The sequence below is a fragment of the Tamandua tetradactyla genome, chromosome 8 (assembly GCF_023851605.1).
Source record: "Tamandua tetradactyla isolate mTamTet1 chromosome 8, mTamTet1.pri, whole genome shotgun sequence".
Taxonomy (NCBI): Eukaryota; Metazoa; Chordata; class Mammalia; order Pilosa; family Myrmecophagidae; genus Tamandua; species Tamandua tetradactyla.
In genome coordinates, this window is record NC_135334.1 from 78189663 (window position 1) to 78212308 (window position 22646).

Consider the following 22646-nt stretch of genomic DNA (forward strand, 5'->3'; position numbering starts at 1 on the left):
GTGGGATGAAACCCTAAAAAACTGAGTAAATAGTTGCAGCTCCCAAAGGGCACAAAATCTGAGGGACTTTGGGAAGGACAGAAGGAAAACTGCAGGCCTATGCCTTAAGAGGGCTGCAGCAAAGACCCCAGCATCCTTCCCCTTTTCTCCCATGGCTCCTCCCCATGACTCTTCTAATCTCAAACTTCTTAATTCCTCCTCTGATCCCTCCCTTCTATGCAGAGACAGTCCTTGTCAACACCTGTCTTCCACACTCTCCCCTCTCTCATACGTCCACAAATAATCAGACTCAGGCAGAGGCTGACACTGGAGATTGGATGTAATTGCATTTCAAGATAGGCATAAGCAGAGCTCACACTGGGACCCCATTGTGGTTTGTGGCAGAGGTCTGTTAGGTCCCACCCAGCACCTCCACACCGTTTCTGGCTCTCATTCTTCTTCATTGACTCTGGAACAACACTGTCTCCACAGTAAAGGACGTCATAGTAAATTTGGTTTATAGTGCAGCTGCATTCAAGGATGGGGAAACTGGGGTAGTGAGGAATAGGGAACAGGTATAGAAGAAATGATAAGGCCTGAAGAACTAGGGCCCTAAGACTGCTTCAGCTTCTCTACAGCAGCATCCACATCACCCCCTGTAGCAATGAGGGCCTGGAGATTGGCTTCAACATTCAGAAAGCCCATAGCCCGGAGTTGCTCCAGCTGCACCTGGAAGTGAGTCTCAGGTTGCATCTGCTGGAAGTTGGCACTAGCTAGGGCTTGCAACATCTGGAAGACAGGAGTTGAATGTAAGCCCAGCTCAGTAGAGCTCTGTGCAGAGGGAACTTCAGGGGCAGGATTTCGGGGGGGATCTTCAGACATAAGTGTATCCCCTCCAGGCTCTACACTTCCTGTCATACTACCCACCCCTGCTGGGCAAGGCATGAACCAGAGAAGGAGGCGAGGTGCTTCAGTAGCCAGGATTTGCAGACCCTGTTCAATCTGCATCAGGGCATGCATGGCACGGGGGTTAGCCGTGGCTGCCTGTAGGTGCAGCAGTAGTGGCAGCTGCCGGTGCATCTCATCCTGCAACTGTGGGACCTGATTCATGCCAGTTGGCCTCTGAGATCTTGAATAAGCTGATGCTGGCTGCCAGGCAGGTTCAGGGACTCCAGGGGTAGTTGTCATGGGTGAAAGTGATGAAGAAACAAATGGGGCCCTATTGACAGAATCCCCTAGACCTGAGACAAGATCAGGCATGTTGGTATTCTGGCCAGAGGGGCCCTTCCCTGCACTGTCTTGGACTCCACCTTGTCCAGTACTATTCTCTGTGGAATATCTCAGGAAAGCTGGGCAGGAGGACTTTCCCTTGATTGATAATGACTCCTTGGGAACAGGTTGGCCTGATCTGGGTTCCTGGGATGAGGGTGAAGTTTGTGGAACTCTGTTCCATGGTGGGGGTGGTACCTGGCTTGGGGTGAGTGAAGATGCAGTCCCCTGTGGGTAGGTTCCCAGGGACTGGGGGGTCTCAGGTAATTGCTGGAGGCAGTCATAGAGTCCTATATTACCCAGAAAGTTGGGGACCTTATTTCTAATTTCAGGTATATCCTGTTCCCCAGGCCACCTTCTTTGCCTTCCACCTGAATCTCTATTTGTGGATGCCCAGGGGTTAGGGAGAGGATCACAATTCTCAGTCCTTGAAGGTTGGCTGCTGCTGGTGGTGGCATCAGCAGTAGTGGGAGCAGCAAAGGGATTGCCACCAAAGTGCTCCTGTACTGCATTAAGCATCGGGTCCATAATATCAGTGTACATGGTGCGAAGCACATTGTAGCCACCAGGGATGCTCTCCAAGTTACTGAGTGCCCGGTCCTGGCTACGCATCATCTCTTGCATCATGGCAGGGTTGCGTAGGAATTCCAGTGTCTGGCGTATGATTTCAGGGTTGTTGAGAATATGCCCAATCTCAGGGTTGTGTTGGATCAGCTGCTGCATATGGGGGTTGTCAAGAACCAGCTGGTGCACCAGGCCTGTATTGGACAGCAGACCCTGAATGAAGGGGTCGTCAATGATTTTAGCCACAAACTCAGGTACAGATACATGCTGCCACATCACTGAGCTTGGCTGGTCAGGGAAACTGGAAGAGGTCAGGCCCAGCCCACTGAGACCTGTGAGGACACCTAAGCTGAGGGTGGGAGACCCATCTGCTGGGTAATTGGAACTTGGCTGAGGTAATGATGCAGGACTTGGGGCTGAGGCAGGAATTGAAGGAGCTGGACACTCAGTTTCCATAGTGCGACGCTGCATCTTGATGACCAGGTGTACAGTGAGGCCATCTCGCACTCCACACTGTGCCAGTGAGTCAGGGTCCTTGAGGATCTTGCCAGCAAATATTAGGACCAGCTGATCAGGGTGGGCCTTAAAGCGCGGGGATATCTCTTCCTTCAGCTGCTGGATGGTGCATGTATCTGTAACTGAGAAATCTTCCTTGTCCTTGGGCGTCTTCACTGTCACCTTGATGAGGTGGGGATCCTGAACTGATGCAGGGCTGCCTTGTGGCACAGCCTCTCCACTTTTGGCCATGGTGGGCAGCAGGAGGCCCAGATCTGTGGGGACACAGCTGGGGATATGCAAATGAGAAAAAGATCAATCTTTTGGGCAGTGTTGAAAGTAGGAAAGGTGAACAGAAAGAGGGTCTAGGCCTTGAGGTGGGAGAAGCCATAGTATCTGCATGGAAAGGGTGTTAAGCTACCTGGGACAGGGAGCTTTGGGAAGATGATGGGATTGAGAAATATTAGGGTTAAGGAAGGGAAATCTGGAGCCTTGGGAAAGAGGTATATAGTTCATGACTGAAGAAGTAAAAGCAGGAAGAAGGGACTAGTTGGGGAATACGTACCACTTAGCTGTGGCCCCGTCTTTTCCTCTTATGCAGGGCTCCAAATCACCCTCATTTTGCTGCACAGCCACCCTTGAGACCTTTTGGGCCGTAACCCACTCCTTCAGGTCACCTCTGTGACCTCAGCACTGACATCACAGCCTCATGCAATGGATTTTTGAGACTTCTCCAAGATGTTCTGAATTTCTGGGATCTCTTTCTCCCCTTACCTTTTTAACTTTTCCACTTCTTTCACCTCAAATGTTTTCTCAGTGAAGGGCCTGAGCTGCCCACTACTTCTCAGGCCAAGAGGCCTGCCTCCACACAAACCGGTATGTAGTATGTGGAGACTCAGATTGGAGTTAGACAATTAAGAAAGGCTTTTCAGACCCTGCATTCCCATTCAGAGCCAAATTCAACTACTTCCCAATCAAAGATTTTCCTCCTGGCATCCTATCCCCTGAATTCTCTGTACTTTTCAAGATATTAAAAGGATTTGCCAATGGAGAGGATTTGGGGTGTGAGAAAGGCATCATGAATGACATGAAGTTGTATTTTACTCTTTTTAAAAATTATTAGCCCTCAGAGGTACTCCAGGATTGAAGGGAGTATTTACTAAGATAAAAAAAAAAAAAAAAAAAAAGACCAGGAATGAACAAGTTGTTAAGCAGAAAATTGAGTTCAGTTTAATATATATTTGAGATTTATTTTATATATCCAGATGAAGATGTAGGAAGGTAGTTGAAAATTATGAGTCTGTTGCTCATCAGCATGGATGAGTATTGAAAATTATGGGAACAGATAAAGTAGAGAAGTAAAAAGACTGAGTCATGGGTGGGCCACGGTGGCTCAATAAGCAGACTTCTCACCTAGCATGCCAGAGAACCAGGTTCAGTTTCCAGTGCCTGCCCACGCAAAAAAAAAAAGACTGAGTCATGGCACTATAACATTTAGAAGTCTGAAAGATCGGAAGAATTCAGCAAGGAAAAGTGAGACAAAAGCAATGAGGAAGGAAAGAAAATGCTAAGATACACCAAATGAAGAAAGAGTTTTTTAAAAAGGGAAAGAATAAACAACTATGTTAAATGATGCTGTTAGATCATTAGGATGAGGCCTGAGAATTGACCATTAGATTTGATAAAATAGAGAATTGGGGACCATGATAACATCAGTTTTGGAAAAGTGGTTGGAGCAGAAAACCCTTACTGAAGTGGGTTTTGGAGCAAATGAGTTGGAGAGAAAGTGGATCCAACAAGAGTGTTATAAATGGAAGCAAAGGAATATAGACTGAGTGGAAATGGTGTTAAAGGCTCTTTTTTTTGGATGGGAATATTCCATCATGTGTTTAATCTGATGTGAACAATCCAATGAGGAAGAAAAAATGCTGCAGAAGAAAGAAGTTAACACTTGAAAGAGTAAATCCTTGAGTAGATTAGAGATCTGGGGAACAACTGTCCAACTGGAGAGCTTGGTTTAGGAGCACAGAGAGCTTATCCATTATAACAAGATGGAGCACACATTTTATAGGAACAGGCACAAGTTAATTGGTAGATTTGGTGGTAAACTCAAGCACTGATCATGCCTATCTTGTTAAATGCAGGAGAACATCAGCAGAGAATGAGAATAGAAAAACAGGTGCTGATGATTTGAGACAAGTAGAAGTATGAAATGATCATCTCAAAGAATAAGAGTATGAATCAACCAGGACAATGGGTCTCCAAGTTTGGTCCCTTGACCAGCAATATCAGCATCTCCTAGAAACTTGAAAGAAATTCAAAATTTGGAGCCTCACCCTAGACCTACTGAACAGGAAACCATGGGAGTAGAGCTCAGAAATATGTGTTTTAACACAACCTCCAGTTAATTCTGATGAATCTGATGCAGATTCTGGTGAGAACCATTTGACTAGAAAAAATGCATAAGATTACCAAGAGGCTAATTCAGGCTTTTGGTGAGGAATGTAAATGAAACTTGTCAGCACAGTTGTGTGCTTTACTCTGCCTACAAAGAGATTAGGCAAAGAATTGGGCCTAACCATGTTGAGTTTGTTAGGTGAGCACTATGCCAGAATGATTATACTGATGGGTCACCAAGTCATGTTGAAGCTAGAAAACTGGACAGAAAGCAGCAAGAAGGTGCCAGGAGGACACCGACCCCACTTATAAGTCCACAGAAAATGAAAATTAGCCACCACCACTGGAGAATCAGTGTACTCAGTTGACAGCCAGATTGGAATATTGTGAATATGAGAGTTTTTCTATTGTTAAACTATGGGTTGTAAGTAGTAGAAAGGAAAGATCTAGGGAATTGGTGAGTAGTGGAAAATTAAATCAGATGAGGAATTTTCAGAGCATATTGGGATGAAAATTAGAAAGATGTAGACGGATGCAAATGAGCTTTGGCTCTTTAGGTAGGTTGAGGCAAATTGAGTGTAAGGGTTAACAGTAGTATTAGAGATGCATAATGGGGAGGCAAAAAGTCTGTCTTGGTTATAATTTCTTTTGGGGGATTCATCTTTTTGGTAGATTGTGTGGTGGCATTGGGTTTGTTAGAATCCCTGGGAACTTTATAAACTATCTATCAATCCTGCTGATGGTGATGTCAAGAGTGGGAGGTGTGGTCTGTGAGGAGCACACATTTAGAGTCCAAAATCATCTTCTCTGCACATCCACTAATCTTACCCTAGACCGAGAAAACACCAGCTCTCCTTTGCTTCATTGAAAAAGGCCCCCGGTTTATTTCTCTGCTTCAAACATTTCCCTCCACTCAGCAGCAAGGCTGATAAATTGAATCACTCCATTCCTTTGCCCAAAACCCTCCAGTGATTTTAATGTTTTTGTACATAGTAAAATCTGAAGTTCTCACCAGGGTTGCAGAGCTCTTTATGATCTCCTCTGATTTTCTCTCCTGCCATTCTTTTTTTTCTCTTCACTCCGGCTACATCACTTCCACACAATTCTTCTAACACCAACAACAATACTCCTAACTTGAGGTCTTAATTCACATGCAGCTTTCTTCTTGGATCATTCTTCTCTCTGTCTCACATTTCCTTCTGAGTTCTGTTTAAATGTCATCTTTTCAAACAGGCCTTCCCTGATCACCCTTTTAAGATAGTTTATCCGATCTCATTTTCCTTCATTGCACTTGTCACTACACTAATATTTTTTACTTAAGTTGAATACTGTTTGCAATCTCACATGAGAAAGTCAAGAACCATAAGGATATTGGGTCTGTCACCTCTACTTCATTGCCTAATTTATAATTTTTTTTTAGCAACTGAGTAATTGGACCAGGAATGGACTGTATGTCCTGCCATGCTGGGATCTTCTAGGTGAGGCAGAAGGAGATGGGGATGTTAACTTTAGAAAACAAGCTATAAACATTAGATATGCTGAAGGACATGATGTTCTTGGAAGATGCTGTGCCCCATAGAGGACTAACTGTGTTGTGCCTGAAATACGCAGTGAGGCTTTCATCACCAGTAAGTACCACTCTGTGTTAAAGGGAGAGTACAATCCAGGGTTGAAAGTCTCTCTGACAACACAGGACTGGACTCCCAGATATGAGCCTGGCCCTAGTACCATGGGTTCAACAATGCCATCCTGACCAAAAAAGAAAAAGAACTGTAAACAAATAAGCTATCAGTAGCTGAGAGAGTTCAAATAGAGTTGAGAGGCTACTCTGGAGGTCACTTTTACTCAAGCTTCAGGTAGACATTGCTACCTGTCATAACTTGTCAAACCCCAACCAAAATTATTTCTTTCAACCTTAAGAAACACCTCGGGCTTTATCTGAGATTCTACAAAGGTTCCATGCACTATGATTGTTTTCCAGAAACCTACAAACTCCAGATAGGTTCCAAGGCCAGATAGGTCCTTAAACCCAAAGTGGGAGCTTCTCCAGAACATCAACTAGCTCCATCCCATGTATATTAACAGCTCTCTCCAACATTAAAAAGTTAGAATGGTCATAGCCCAGATATCCCTAAAGATTGGAAGAAAGATCAAATTTAAAGGTGTAGTTATGACAGATAAAATAGGATTCAACAAATGAATTTGACTGCTGAATCATTATGTTGATATTTCTTTTGGTCTCCAGTGTCTTGGAACACCTAGAAGGAAAAACCTGAAATTGTGGAACTGTAACCCATACTAAACTTAAATCTGTTCTATAACTACTTGTTACAATGTGTTTGAAATTTATTGCTTGTTTTGTAAATATATTTCACAGTAAAAAGTGTCAAAAAAAAAAAAGAGAGAGAAAGAATAGAAACTGCCCCTTCAAAACCCTATGATTACAGGGTGCATGGGTGGTTCAGTGGTAGAATGCTCCCCTTCCATGTGGAAGATCCAGGTTCAATTCCTGGACCACGCACCCTTCTCAAAAAATAAAGCCTATGATTACGATAATTAGCAAGTGGATCTTACTGACAATAAATACTCATCAGGACCTCATTGATATGTGGGTTCTTCCTGTTCCAGCCCACCCGGTCATTCTTCCATTTTCAAACTTGGACAATCTGGGTTTGAGGAAACAAGGAAGAAAGTCAGTCATATCGTAAAATATGTGGGTCCATCTATATAATGTTTCCCTTTTTGTATGGGTATGTTATCAGCTTCTTTCCATACATGGAGTCTGTTATGTGTTTTCAGGCATTTGTGTGTATCTGTATGTGCACATGCCCGCACAAATCTCTGTGTGTTGACTATATGCCTACATATGTGGATCTGTGTCTGTGAACTTGTATGTATATACACCTGTCTGAGGCTACAAATGCATGTTCTAGGATATTGAGTATAGTTTCACTTATCTGTACCTGTGATTCTATATGTGCAACTGTGATTCCTTTTATCTCTATATTGATTTATGCATACTGTGTGTGTGTCTTTGTGTGTGTTCATGCATATATATAGTAGGTGAGAGAAGCAAACAGCTTTTTGCTATTTTGCAAAGGAAATAAAGCCAAATCTCAGATAGGATCATGTAGATGTAGCCATTTTATTGACAGATCTTCTAGCCATGGCCAATGGCCTGTTATTCAGTAGGGAAAGCATTGGTTGGTTGCTCCTGTCCCAGGACTGCTCCTGGCTAAAAGTGTCAGGAGAGATGGAGAAACCAGATGAGGCAGTCAAATAGGTCAGCAGGCAGGTTGCATGCAGATGGGTAGACATAGTGGTTAGAATTCCTGGGATCTCTTGAGCTTCCGGATAGCAGCACTGGTGTCTCCCTCAGTGGCAATGAGTGCCTGAAGATTGGCATGTTGGTTTCCAAAGCCCATGGCCTGGAGATATTCCATCTGCTTGCAGAAGCGAATCTCAGGGGCTTGTTGATGATAAGAAGGGTCTCCAGCTAGAGATTGTAACCTCTGCAGGATTGCTTGAGATTTTTGGCAGTCCTCAGGCCTTTTGGGTTCAGCCATGTCTGGCACATCCCAGGCCAAAGACACTGTGTCAGTGTAGTTGTAGCTGGGGGCAGGAAGCCAACCTAGGCCCCAGAGGTAGGGGGCAACCCAGGGCAAAAGAACAGGGGCCTCTGTAGCCAGCAGCTGTAGACCCTGCTCAATCTGCAGTATTGCCTGTGATGCTTTAGGATTGCCTAAGGCTATCAGTAGGTCAGAAAGCTGCATCTGCTGCAGGAATATGGGCAGCTGCTGTCTCCGTTGTTCACTGAGTTGAGGTATACTCATGAACAATACCTGGGCTGCCAGGTAAGGGTTGTTCATAAGCAGTTGCATCATGCTTCCTATTATTTGGGAGCTGTTCTGCTCAACTGACAACTGGAGATCATCCTCCAGTCTTTGGCCACAGCCACCTAGAGATATGGTGGCATCCTTACTTTCTGCCTGGTTCTGCTGGGTGAGCTGTATGCTGGGTAGGGCTGGCACCCCAGCTGGTTGCTGAATGGCACAGATCTGGCTTCGACCTTTGGTGGAAATAGTGGCAGTATTGATTTTAGCAGTGTGGCTGGCCCTGTTGGGTGTGGTATTGGCTGAGGTGATTGAGGATAAACTACAAGAACTGGAATAGATGACTCGGGTTGTAGGGTGCTGTGGAAGCTGGTCTTGCTGTTCTTGGGATGGTGGTAGAAGTGGGGTTGAGGACCAGACTTGCTCTGGCACTTGTCCTTCCAGGAGAGCTGTGAAAGGGTTGCCCCCAAAGGGATCATGCAAGCTGTTGAGCATTTGGTCATTGAAATCAGCACGGCCCTGACCCAGGGCTTTGTTCCCACCTGGGATTGTCTCTAAGTCCAGAGATGACTGTGGGCTTCGCGGGTGCTCAACCTGTTCAGGTTGCTGGGTCTGTATTATCTCCTGGATCCTGGAAAGGTTCCTGGCCAGCTCCAGAGTTTGCCACAAGATCTCAGAATTGTCAAGGATATGGGAAAACTCAGGATTCTGCTGCATCAGTTGTTGTATCTCTGGGTGTTCTGAGATAAACCGCCGTATGAGGTCCATGTTGGATAAAAGCTGCTGAACACTAGGATTTTCTGGCAGGTACTCTGATCTGCCCACTTCCAGGTTCTGGGTATTCACTTTAGGCATCTCAGACTCCAAAAAGAGGGCTGATTCTGTTGGGATTTGACTCACGCCAGCAAACTGAGGCACCCCACTGCTGTATCCTTTGGTGTTCCCATCTTGGTGGCAAGGCTCATTGGTTGACAGGTGCTGGGAAGAATGGACTAGGGATCGGGAGCTGGGCTTGGATTTAATGACCACGTGGATGGTGTGGCCATCCAGGATGCCCCTCTGACTCAGTGTGTCATGGTCTTTGAGAAGGCGGCCCATGAAGACTAGCACTAACTGGTCTATTTGGCATTTGAAGTGAGCTGAGAGCTCCTCTTTGAACTGCCTCACTGAGGTGTCATCAACTACCACAAAGTCGTCCTGATTGCCTGGTGTCTTCACTATCACTCGGGTGACAGTTGGACAGATATTCTTGTCTGCAGGCAAACCTAAAGGATGCCCACTTGGGGCCATCCTGGGTGTTTGGGGAGTCACATGTGGCATGGACCTTAGAGAATGGGCAAATTGGGAGCAGGTGGATGCAGGGGCAGAAGGGGTGAGGGCAGATAAATGTTTCTTTTGGCCTCTGTCTTGTCTCAGGTGTCCTCAAGTCAAGGCGAGTTTCCCTGTTGCCCAAAAAGGGATGAGTTCCTGGGCTGAGGCCAGGTATTCTGTGGTGTTGTACCCCCACCCCAGCTCTCCAGATGTGACCCAGCTGAGGCCTGTCTTGGCTACTGATTCATAGTTGGCATAGGGTGGGCTAAGTGACTCCCAGAGCTGCCCCTCCCACACCTCCACCACCAAAAGCATTCCCTCTTCAGAAAAGAGATATTGTGATGTCAACTCCAGCCTCACAGTCTCTGCTACAGTAGGATAGTCTTGGGGAGGGGACCCAGAGGATCATAATGAGAAAAAATCAGGAAATCTGAATTGGGGACAAAATTCTCCTTTTGGAATTAGTTTAAGAAAATAATAATCAAAGATTATTTCTGTGGATGTATGGTTCTATGTGGCAATGTGTGCAGGTCCCTTATAAGGATATCAGACTTATTGTATGAAAAGTTGGGTCTATTAAAGCCATAGAGAAACCCATGTTCCTGTGTGTAAGAATGGGATCTCCCCTATAAGTGGAGACGTTGCTCTTATTAGTGATCTGGAAAAGTTGGTTCCTTAGAATGAAAAATAGAGAAGGATAAAAGGTCTTAAGTGGAAGGGAGAGAGATTATGTTTTTCTTAGGGGTCTAGGCTTGGGGATAGTAGTCTTAATTGAGAGTGCTCCCATGTGGTAGAGAAAAGATATCTTCTTCCTTAGGAAGCAGGATGGGGCTGGCCAGGGTTGTTCCCTTAGGGACATTTCAAACTAAAGGTGAGTGAGCCATTTTTCTAAAGCACTTTTTATTTGCCTATCACTCTTTCTTTCCTATATGCATTATAATACATTTTTAGAATGATTTATTTCACTGTCTCAGCTTAGTCTTAAGTGACTGATTGTCTTTGGGTCAAAGCATTAAGGGAGAGATACATCCATAAATCAGTGAGGTAGGGGTGGAAGTGATTGCCAGCAAGATTCCTAAGGACAAGATCAGACCACTAAAAAGCCAGATTCTCAGTTCCATGCAGTTTGGAGGATGGCATTTGATTTTTATTTGGGATACTCATGAATTTCTTAGTAGTTGAAATGTTTTAAATAGATATATATATGTCTGTGTTGTTTGGGTATGGATGGTAATATCCTGTGTATTCTCATATACATATATGAGAATGCATATATCTAACTGAATGCATATTTGTGAATTTATGTATGTGTGAAAGTGTATGGTGAGATAGTGTAGATGGTATGTATGATATATTCTTGTATCCTATGTGTGACAGTGAGGATTTCAGGGGTCTGAATCCTTGGGCACTCCAGCTACCTACCTGGTAGGGAGAGACAGCAGGCAGAGAAAAAAGAGACAAGGAGAAAGTCCAGGCCCATATGTTCTCCATGCGTTGAAGACAAGCAAAGGGACTACAGAGAGATGGTCAGACTCCCTCACACCAATGGGCTTTTTATTGAGACTGTCTGGACTTCTAGCCCAATCCATGTCAGATCCTCCTCAGGCTCAGTTATCAGTTGCTAACTTCCTAGAGCCATAGAGCTAGTCACCCTTCTCAATTGTACTCAAAAGTAATATTGAGCAAGGACAGAGAAATAGTGATTTTCAGGCCAAAACCCTGCCACCTTTCTCCCCAGGGATTCCATGAGAGTATGGGAACAGGAGAGGAAACTTCCATATTTCACTCTAATGACTAGAATCCCTTGATCTTCTGCACTAGAGCCAGGTGTTCTCAGGTTAGAAAACCTCAGAATTCTAAACTTAGGTCAAAGAAACCTAGAATTGTAGGATCTGGATTTAGTATTCAAAACATAGACTAAGAGATCTCAAAACAAAACAAAAAAAAAGGGGTCACATTTTCTAGCTGATGTTTGAAGTTTTATTTTTTGTTTTCCCCAATCAAATCCACTTACACCATTTATTAAGGGAAACCTTAATGTGTTGATTGAGAAATTTATTATGCAAAGAGCTAGCCAGACATGATTAATGTCTCTCAATCATTAGAGCTAATGATCATTTTGGGGAGTGATCCACTAGAAGGTGAGGAAGAGGATAAGCTTCCACCAATGCCCTGCCCAGCCCAGGGATCTCCAGGCCTGAAGGGCACATTGGGTTTGAGAGGTTTTAGTGGAAAATGAGCCCCAGAGGACTTTTTGGCTAGTGGTCTTGGTAGTCTGTGCTTCAAGGACAGAAAGGTAAGATCATAACTGACCAAATAACAATCACTGTAGTCACAGAGCTTGTGGTCAGAAGGGCAGCAATTGATGTTCTGCAGCATCTTCAGCACTTTGTCCATTGGGATGCTGAGGTGGTGCCCCTGCCCACTGGTGGTATCTAAAACATAGAAGATGTCCTCTTGGTAGGTGTTCAGTGAGCATAAGCTATAGAGCACCCCACAGGCCATGAAGGTCCCTGATAGGGCTGGTTTGTACTGGCTGGTGTGTCAGGTTTTCCCCACTTCTAGGGTGCTGGCATTGAGATGACTTCTCACCAGGTTGCCCCTGCTCTCCTCGATGGCATAGAGTACACACAGTCCTTTCTCATCACCAGAGAAATCTAAGTTCTTCCAGGGCACACCAGCACAACAGAAATGGCTGTTATATGTGGCATCAGGCAGGGGCCACCGCAGAACCAGGGTATTGGAGAAAATGTCCACCTTGGCCATGTTACTTGTGCCATAGTAGTTAAAGTACATGAAGTTTTTGTACACAGTATTTCCACTGCCATCACCATAGCCCATCTTCCTCACCTCAGAGTTCTTATGCAGTACCAAGTCGTCACAGGACTTGCACAGCTGGTAGTAGTCAAAGAACCTACGCTAAGCTCCCACATCAGAATTATCAGGTGCAGCAATAGATAGGGTAACAAATACTACTAAGCATTGCACATGTTCAGAGAGCAGTGTCTGTGGTGAATAGTATAAATATGAGAATGTTCTTTTATGAACTACAGCCAGTGTACACCACTAGTACAAGGTGTTAATAATAGGGTGGTATATAAGAAAAATACACCTAATGAAAACTCTAAACTACAGCTAGTAATATTTTAGTATTTTTTAAATGTAGATAAATCTATAGAGATAGAATTAGATTAATGGTTATATAGCGCTGGGGAAAGATGGATTGAAAGGTGACTGCTAAGTATATATGAGGTTTTCTTTTTTGGAGTAGTGGAAATATTCTAAAATTGTTTTGTGGTAATGAATATACAACTTTGATTGTATCAAAATCCATTGATTCTACACCTTGGATGGATTGTATGGTATACATGAATACATCTCAATAAAATTGCTAAAAATAAAAAAAATGTATGTTAGTGTGCTTATTAAGAGCAGGTCCTCTGGAATGAAAAAAAACTGAGTTACAATCTCTCTGTTCCTATATACTCTGACAAACATAATCAATAGAATAACAATAGCAGTAGTAAATCAACAGTAAAGGTGCCTAGTATGCACTACATGAAAGTTATCTCATTTAATTACAGTGAAAAATTTGCAAGGTAGGTTTTATCCCCATAGATAAAGAACCTGGATTTCAAAAGTTTAAGTAATTTGTTCAAGGTCACTCAACTGATTAAGAAAGGAACAACAAAAGGATCAATCTCCTTTTGTTGTCAGGATAGATTGGTCGTCAGGATGACCAAGGTAATGCAAATAAAACAACTTGAACAGTATTTGTCTCAAACTTAGCAATCAAGAAATAGCTGTTTTTCTTTTTGGATCTTTTCTATGTCTAGATTTCACTGCCTTTACCTACCCTTGAGATGTGGATGTCTTATAGCAGGACATAGCTCCAGACCTGGTTTCAGAAAGATATATGATCATAAAGTGACTGCAGGAAGTCTCTGATATTATCCCTCAGTATTCAGTATTTTCATCTCTTAAGTCCTGCCTAACAATGTCCTCAGGTATTTTGAGAAAATATATAGAACAACGGCATGTAAATGAACTTTACATGCTATAGAGTGTCTATAGCCATTGAGGAGCTTTTTTACCAGTAATGCTTGTTTTTCTGAGTTGAGCTTCAACTAGGGCTCTTCTATGACTGGTTCAAGCTACATTCATCGCTCCCTCCCGTGGCCTTCTAATCATTTGGATCTGTATCACACATCTACACCTATTGACTTTTAACTCTCTTCCCACTGTCTAGAAGTTATTCCTACCTCCCTAACCAGACTGCCAGGGCTTACTCATCTGTACATTGATTCATTTAGCCATTCTTTCATTTAATAAACATTTGTCAACACCTAAAATATTTCCCATACTTTGCTATGTAATCTCACATGATCTTCTCTTATATTCAATTATTCTCATTTTACAGATAACAAAAGAATGTATGTGAGATGTTAATTCATTTCTCCAAGATCACCTAGCTTAAGTGGCAGTATTGGGATTTGAATTCAGGTCTGTTTGACTTCAAGCCTCAAGCTTGACTGGGATCATTTTCTAACATATCCTTTAAGCCTCAACCTCTGGAATTAAGCTTCTTGTAAGCAGGAAATTGGATTCTGAGGGTCAAATCTAGAAGAATTTATTCTTGATATAGGCTCTGTCTAGGTATAGAAACAGCTTTGGTTTGGAATGGAATTAGAAATTTCTAAACTGTGAGTCTATGAAAGAAGCTCAGGACAGTATAGGCCATACTTGACCCATGAGAGGTGCTCTTAGAGATGACCTGTCAGGGCTAGGCTGGAATTATGCAGGGATATATCTGATATAGGGAGAAGAAGTGGGCTGGGATCACAAGGAAACTTGTTGGGGTGGAGGCAGGGAACTTTGGGATGCACTGGGTTGCAAAACAAAAGTCTTCCTGGACTTACCTGCCACCTGTGTGCAGAGGAGTCACCCAATAGAGGGAAGAGGTTGGACTGGGTGTGGAGTCTCAACCCCAGGCACCTAGCAGGAAAGCATGTGAGGGATGAGTAAATGTGAAGCACGCAGCCCAAAAAGAGAGAAATTGAAAGCATAACTGTGTACACATTAGTGTGTGACTATATTCCTTCATAAGTGTATAAGCAGACATGGTTTTTCATGACTAGAGATTATTAGTGTGCAGTCTGATTATGGATGTGTTTATATCTCTTGAGTGTGTGTAAAACTATCTATGTATGTGAATATGCCCACATGTGAGAGTGTCTGCATTCCTTCGTGATACATTAAACAAGAAAATAAAAGACGTCTTCTCCATCAAGATCTTTACTACCCTTCCCTCAGTATACCATAGCAACCCTACACTCCCAACCCTGGCCTTGGAGAGAAAATATCTTGGGAAATTCAATCTAGGGCCTCACTAGTGAAAGGGGTGGACCAGGTGGTTAGAGGCCTGTTCTTGCTCCTTGCCCCTCTCTCTCACACTCATATAGTCGGCCCTGGAAGACATCTACCTCCTAGTGGAGAGCATGGAAGCTGTGCTAGTCAGAGTCAGCCGGAAGCTTGAACATGAGGCTTGCATTAGCCACTAAGGAAATGAGATGCCATGGATGTGGGTCACTCAGTACTCTTAAGAAAGCCAGTCGACCAAACTGAACTCAGCCTCCCATCTTCCTCAGTTTAGGGTCTTTTCCCCCAGAAAGAAGTAATTTTGGAAATTTTCAGACTTGTGAGGTTAAACGAGACGGGAGGGGTTATTCAAACCATCCATGTACCTAGCTCTAGAGTTGGTGGAGGAGGTCCCGAGATGCACTATCTTCTTCCTTGGCCTTTAGTTAGCTCAGCAGCTTCTGTGAGCCCTCCAGCTCCAGATGCGGCAAGTTGAGAGCTGGGTCCTTATAGGAAGAAGGGGCCCCGGGAATCCTGGTCTCCTCACATAGTTCGTTTCCAGGACCTGGTAATCCTGATCATCAATGACATGTGCATACTTACTGACCTGGGCATGGGAAAGATGAACAGGCAATTCCCCCAAACTTCAGCACCTGCAGCTCTCCCCATCATACCCTCCCAGCTCCGTATAGCCCACAAGCACTTTCATATCTGCTAACTTATTTGCTTTCAAATAAGTATGGGTGTTAAGTGTCATCTCTAATACATATTATTTTTTCTGCATCACTCAGGTTCTCTTTTCCCTTCCTCATTAAAGCTATGCCCTCAGGGGTGGCTTAATGAGTGAATGAATGGGCAGGCACTCAGCTTTCTGTCTAATTCCATCCCATCAATCTTCACCAGAAGCTCCATGGGGGACTTTTCCAAAAAGCAAATCTAACCACATCACAACTGCTGCTGTAAAGTTTCTGTTCATTTTTTCTTACTTAGAGGATCAGTTCTAAGCTCCCCACATGGCCCACAAGTCCCTCCACATTATTCCCCTATTTAAACTTTTTAACCCAATCTCTTCTCTTCCTCCATTTACTGGTCATCCCACTTTCAAGCCTTTGCTTATTCTATACCTATGCCCCAATTGCCTTCTCCTCATCTTCCAGTGGATCCTGACCCATTAATTCACCCATTAATGAAGTATTCCCTACATAAGCCTCTCTATAATCTGTTACTACCACTGGGAATCCAAAAACAATAATCTAATGTCCCATCATACAAAGAATACATCTCAATGATCAGGGCTGTACTTCCTTCAGCTCCTCCTCTGCCCCAGGGCTTATCCCCATCATGGGGCCCAGAGAAGCTGAGCTTATTTGATTCCCAGTCCCAGACTCACCCTGGAAAGCTCCTGTTCATACTTGTCTATGAGCTCCTGGGCCAGACGGTGTAGTTGCTCCAGGTGCCTTAGGGGGATGGACAAGTGGACCACACAATGGCATATGCCACCCTTATCCATGTAGCCTGACATACATGTCACCAGCTGTAAAAACATGGCCAAGGCATAATGAGCATAAGGCAGTATGTTGGGGCATGAGAAGTTGTTTGGGAACTTGAGTCAGAAGAGCCTGACCCTACTCTGGAGTGCTCAAGAAGACCTCTAAACAGGGGCTTCTTCTTTTCTGCCTGAACATTTCCTGGCCATGGGTTTGAGTCACACTTCCCTTGATTTCCCAGAATGGAAGTTGCAGTTCCCTTCTAGCCCCTATTGGTGGTGCCCACCTCACCATACCTCATGCACTGGCTAGATCTGGCTGCAGTTCCTGTGGCTAGAAGCAGATTTTTTCTTGGGGATCTGTGGGAGAGAACAAAACTGGTCTGAAAAGGAGTATTAGTGGATAGGGTTAGGGGGTTCAGTTTTCTGCAGTACCCCCACTGTAGAGGCAACTTCACCATACTCAATAACAGGGACAGAGAGTTACAAATCACCAAAGAAGAGAAATTAACAAGAACAACACCATGAGGCACCAGAGTCTGGACTGAAAATTAGCATTCACAGAAACATGATATCTTACAAATTATAATCCACATTTTATAGTTGAAAAACCAGAGGTTCTGATCATTAAAAATATTTTGCTAAGTCATATATTTAATATGTGACAAGACTATGAGCTGCCCTTAAGTATTATATTTGTTCTAGACCCTGTGCTACAGAGCCCCAGGCTATGTGGGGTGGGGGGAGGGTATGCAGTACAGATGAGAAGAGGATCTGTTCTAGAGCAAGAAGATGTATAATTTAGAATCTTCTCCCCTTGCCTGTCATCTACTGATTGTTAGAAATAAGACCATACCTGAAAGAGAATAAATGCTCATCTGATTGTGCAGGAGGAAAGACTTCATTAATAATCTTGTAAGAATGGGCATGCAGCCAAAAAATGGTGGCTGGCACCTGGAGCAACCGGAAGCAGTAGTATTCCCTAAGTCTAGCATGCAGGCCCCTCCCCTGTTTCTCAACTGATTGGATACTTCAGAGGTTACAGCCTATCTGGATGGTCTGATTCAAATTTCCTGCCAAAGTTTCCCCCTTTTGACTACGCTTTACATTTCAGTGACCCTGACCCATTGCTTATCTAAACTTATTGTTGTCTCTACCTATTTGGCATCAATTCTAGGCTTGTGTCAGAGGCTCTCTCTTTTCCCTCCCTGCAAGACTGGTTTGAGCTGTCCTGCAGCCCTTTCTTGTACCATCTTGTGTGAAAGCTAAACATAATTTTATTCTTACATGATCTCAGCTCAAATACCAAACCCACCTAATGTAGAGCCTGACTAGCTAAATTACAATTTTGGTTCTCTGAGATTGGGTAAATTATTTAAATTCTCTGTGCTGAAGTTTCCTCACCTGTATAATGAGGATAATAATGGCACTTACCTTATAGTGTTCTGCTAAGAATTATAAATATGTGTAGATGTATTTGTAAAGCACTTAGGACAATGTCTGGTCTATGTAAGGCTTATTCATATTATCCTAATTCCATTATGCCCACTCCCATTTTGAAGCTGAATACTAGACCAAAGACTCTTTCCCAAGTTCTTAATTGGGCCTGCAGCCTTAGCTGTGATTCCCTTTTACAATCTTTAAGAATTAAAATGTATGTTCTCTGCCCTTCTCTGAGAAATCCCATCCATAGTTTTCCTAGTTGTGGTGGTTAATCTGGCTATGTCTTCAGCCTGTTACTCCAGCCTAATAGTTTAGCTTTTGGGGTAGGGAAGGGTAACAAGGCTGAGGTTCCATAGTCACAATAGCCTCAATGCCTCCCTTAGCTCCAACAATCTTAGCACAGGAAAAGGGTAACACGCACTCACAGAAAATGAGTCCTCATAACAGAGCAAGCTGTACCTCTCAGAGTTATCCCCTCCATCATGTTCATCTTTTTCTTTACTCTCACATACCATGCCCAAATAAGCCAGAGGAACATCAGAGAAGATTAGATGTCTCATCCTCCTTCCTTTCCTCCTTAGATCTCTCCACGCTTATGCTCTCCCAAAATTAGGTATTCTTGAACAGTCTCCAAACAACCCAAAACAAGAATCATCTCTCCATCTGCTCCACCTGCTCATGATCCCTCCAACCTCAGACGTGTAACTGGGACTGTCCTGGGAACAACAGGAGTGGCAGCAGTAGATGGCCAGGAGAACCAGGACAGGCTGCATCTTGCATCAGTTTCAGGAGTGGAGTGAGCCCTGGGCTTTTACCTCTAATTCAAGTAAACATCTCAGCAGGAGAAGAACAGATGACAACATCTAGAAGAACTGAGAGTGTGAGAGGATGTGGGGAAGGTATAATGGAAAAAAAGAGAGTTGTAACAGATTGGGGCCTCCAAAGATGATGTGGAGACAAATTTCTCACTACAAGCAGGGTCTTTCTCATCCATCCCCAAACTGAGATCTGTCCCAACCTGTTGAGCTATCTTGTGCAAACAGATTAAGGCAAACGAGACATCCTGTTGGGGCCCTTGGGATGGGTTCCTTTCAATAGGGATTATGGTCTTGAAGGAGAGACCACTCTAGAAGGAAATGCAACCCTACCTGCTCAATCTCTAGGAGAGAAGCCATTTACTTAATTATGAAGTTCTTGGATAAGGGCCAAAGTGTTGTGTATCTGGAGGTTTTGCTTCAATAACACTATCTAAACTGGCTTTCTCTGTTAGATGCTCTCCTTGCCCCCAGCAACTGCCTCATCCGCTGCCCCAGACACTCTGAACATTTCCATTTCACCCCACCGTTCAAATGCTTCTTCTAATCTGAGATCCTGGTACTGGCAGCCTCCAATCTGTGTCCTTTAAGAAAGCTCCCTCCCAATTTCCTCTGGACAGCCATAGGTGGTTGTCAAGCCTAAAGTCCTCTGTCCTCTCAAATGGATGATCCCTATGGAGAAGAAAAATTTTGGTTCCTAATGTCTGTTCAAGGAATCATAGCTCCTTCAACCATCCTTCCTAGTGTTCCTAGTGCTGGTCACACTGAATTACTCTTACCTCCTTTGCCATCGCGGAGGCAGAGTGTTCTTGAGTATTTCTCAAGCAATGGGGAGTCTCACATTCACCCAAAGGCCCAGAGGACTTTCAGATGTCCTATGAAAAGTATGTCCCCTTAGTGTTTTCGTCATGGAATCTGGCCTCTGTAGTTCAACTATATGTATCCTTTATCACCTCTTACTTTTCACTGCACCCCTGTGCTGGTTTGAAAAGAAGCATGCCCCCTAGAAAAGCCATGTTTTAACAAAAATCCCATTTCATAAAGATAGAATAATCCCTATTCGATACTGAGTGTTTGAAACTGTAATCAGATCATCTCCCTGGATGATGTGATTTAGTCAAGAGTGATTGCTAAACTGGATTAGGTGATGACATGTCTCCACCCATTTGGGTGGGTCTTGATTGGTTTATTGGAGTCCTATAAAAGAGGAAGCATTTTGGAGAATGAGAGATTCAGAGAGAGCAGAGAAGAATGACATAGTCATGAGAAGCAGAGTCCCAGGAGAAGAAGCTAGCAGATGACGCCATGTTTGCCATGTACCTTTCCAGATGAGAGAGAAACTCTGACTGTGTTCACCATGTGCCTTTCCACTTGAGAGAGAAACCCTGAACTTCACTGGCCTTCTTGAACCAAGGTATCTTTCCCTGGATGCCTTAGGTTGTACATTTCTATAGACTTGTTTAAACTGGGACATTTTCTTGGCCTTAGAACTGTAAGCTACCAACTTATTAAATTCCCCTTTTTAAAAGCCTTTCCATTTCTGATATATTGCATTCCAGCAGCTAACAAACTAGAGCAACCCCCAAATGTTGATATTAGGGGCACTGTAGCATAACAAGCCTCTAGTTACTCATCCCATTCTTTAGAACTCTTTCCCCCAGAGCACACCTAATAGAGAAATGAGCATGAAGTGTCCACTTCTCCTTCTGGGGAAAAGGGCTAGTAGTTTATGTATAGTAAAACTTCAACCACAGAGACCAGGAAAACTGTCCAGAGTCAGCATCTAGATAGGCTTACTACAACTACAGCACCTTATGGAGGCCAGGAAGGGGGAAAGAATAGATGAAGCATGAGTTATGATGACTGGTGCTAGGGTCAACTTCTCATATTTTGCCAATAGCCAGTGGCATGAAAAAAGTGGGAAAAGTAGGAGAAGCCTCAGCCTCTGTGCAAAGTGGTGAAACAGCCAAGAGATCTAGCCATAGTATTGTTCACTATCTTCCTTCCCACAACCAGCAGGCCTCCCAAACTCTAGGTAATAATCACTCAGGTCAGAAACTATGTCACTTCCCAGAGTGGGTTCTATTTTATTCACATTGTGTCATTTTCTCTGCCCTTCAGCTAACATGGAATTACTGCTTCATGTCAGACACTATACAAAACGCCCCCTGAGAATGACTAAAAGTTTGTGGCCTGAGCCTCCTTGTCTGCCATGTTTCAGAACCAAATTCTTCTATATATGTATGATAAACCTAGGAAGATCAAGACAGAATTAGAAAGAGCAGAAACAGACTAGGCAGGGAGTGAATAGTCAGTAAGCACTCTGCCCAAGGTCAGGGGTGAACACAGGGGTCAGGGGGCAGATGATGGAGAAGGCTGGGTCATGTTTCTGCCATCTCAGTATACAAGCTGGAGAAAATAGGGTGCCCCTTCACTCCTGTGGGGAGGCCCTCTCAGAGCCCACATCCCTCACTGCCCTTGCCCAGGAGAGCCGAAGCAAGTGCCTGAGCCTCTGAGAGGTCTTCTGGATATGCACTCTGTAGACCACAGTATTGATGGCAGGCAGGACCACCACATAAAGACTGGCCAGGAGAATGTGGCTGTGACTGGACACTGTGTGGCGGCCAAAACAGTGAGCCGGGAAGGAAAAGAGGGCAGGTTTGTAGATGAGAATTATTATACTGGTATGGGCCCCACACGTGCCAAGGGCCTTGCAGTAAGCACCATGGGATGGCAGGTGGCAGATAGCATGGGGAATGAGGGCCTAAGAAGCACCTATGAGCCTGAGATCCAGTACTGGGGAGAGCAGGGTGGTGGCCAGTCCATACCAGATATTGGAGTGTATGTTGCCACAGGCCAGACGAGCCACACCCATGTGCTCACAGTAAATATGGGGCGGTGCTCAGTGCCCATAGTAAGGCAGTCTTAGGAGCAGGGCCACAGGGGGTGCCATGACACAGGCACCATGGGTCACAGTAGCTACAGCCACTACACCCACCACACGCTGGGTCAGCAATACCCGATAGTACAGGGGCTGGCAAATAGCCACATAGTGATCTTCAGCCATGGACAGTAGCACTGAGGACTCTGCAATGAAGGCCACATGGGCAACAAAGAGCTAGGATAGGCAGGCCCCAAAGGAGATCACCCCAGACATACCCCACAGCACAGCCAGCACTTTTGGAACTGTGGGTGTGGCCAGAACGAAGTCAGTGGCTGCCACAGCCCCAGCAGCTGGTACATGGGTGCCCAAAGTGCTCTGTCAGCTGCTCCCAGCCCCAGAAGAAGGGCATTTTCTGCCAAAGCTACAATGTACAGTAGGCACACAAGCACAGAAAGCCAGGCATGCAGGGCATCCAGTTCTGGTACCCCCAGCAGGACAAAGGGCCCAGGCCCAGACCTCAGTACAGTCTGGTTGAAAGCAGTCAGTACAGAATCCAGCTCCATCTCCTGGTTCCCCCTGGCTGTATCCCTGTAAGGCATAAATGGGGCACATGAGAAGAAACCACCATTTCTGCAGAGATTTTAGATAAGTGGGGGAGAGGATCAGGACTTAGAATGCTATAGCATTAGCTTAGCACCAATTTTGTTCCAGATACTGTGCTAGGGATTTGACATGTGTTGGTCTATGGATTCCCTAATAGTCTTGTGGGTTTGCTAGCATTCCTATACGATGGATCAAGGAACACAGTTTCT

The 22646-nt window shown here is 44.3% G+C and overlaps 2 protein-coding genes and 1 long non-coding RNA gene across 3 annotated transcripts in view; 1 reads left to right on the forward strand and 2 right to left on the reverse strand.

Moving 5' to 3' along the window:
• Positions 1–296: 296 nt before the first annotated feature.
• UBQLN3 (ubiquilin 3) lies at positions 297–3005 on the reverse strand. The gene is made up of 2 exons (XM_077113786.1): positions 2873–3005; positions 297–2596 (listed from the first exon to the last, which is right to left on the reverse strand). The coding sequence occupies exon 2, from the start codon at positions 2557–2559 to the stop codon at positions 592–594; it is 1968 nt and encodes a 655-aa protein (XP_076969901.1). The 5' UTR covers positions 2560–2596; positions 2873–3005; the 3' UTR covers positions 297–591.
• The window catches only part of LOC143644596 (uncharacterized), an 83543-nt gene continuing 61987 nt past the window's right edge, over positions 1091–22646 (forward strand). The window contains exon 1 of the long non-coding RNA XR_013156772.1: positions 1091–1376. This is a non-coding gene — a long non-coding RNA (uncharacterized LOC143644596). The remainder of the gene's footprint in view (positions 1377–22646) is intronic.
• Positions 7809–10160, reverse strand: UBQLNL (ubiquilin like). Its single transcript, XM_077113787.1, has one exon. It carries the CDS (start codon positions 9855–9857, stop codon positions 8028–8030), a length of 1830 nt encoding a protein of 609 aa, XP_076969902.1. The 5' UTR covers positions 9858–10160; the 3' UTR covers positions 7809–8027.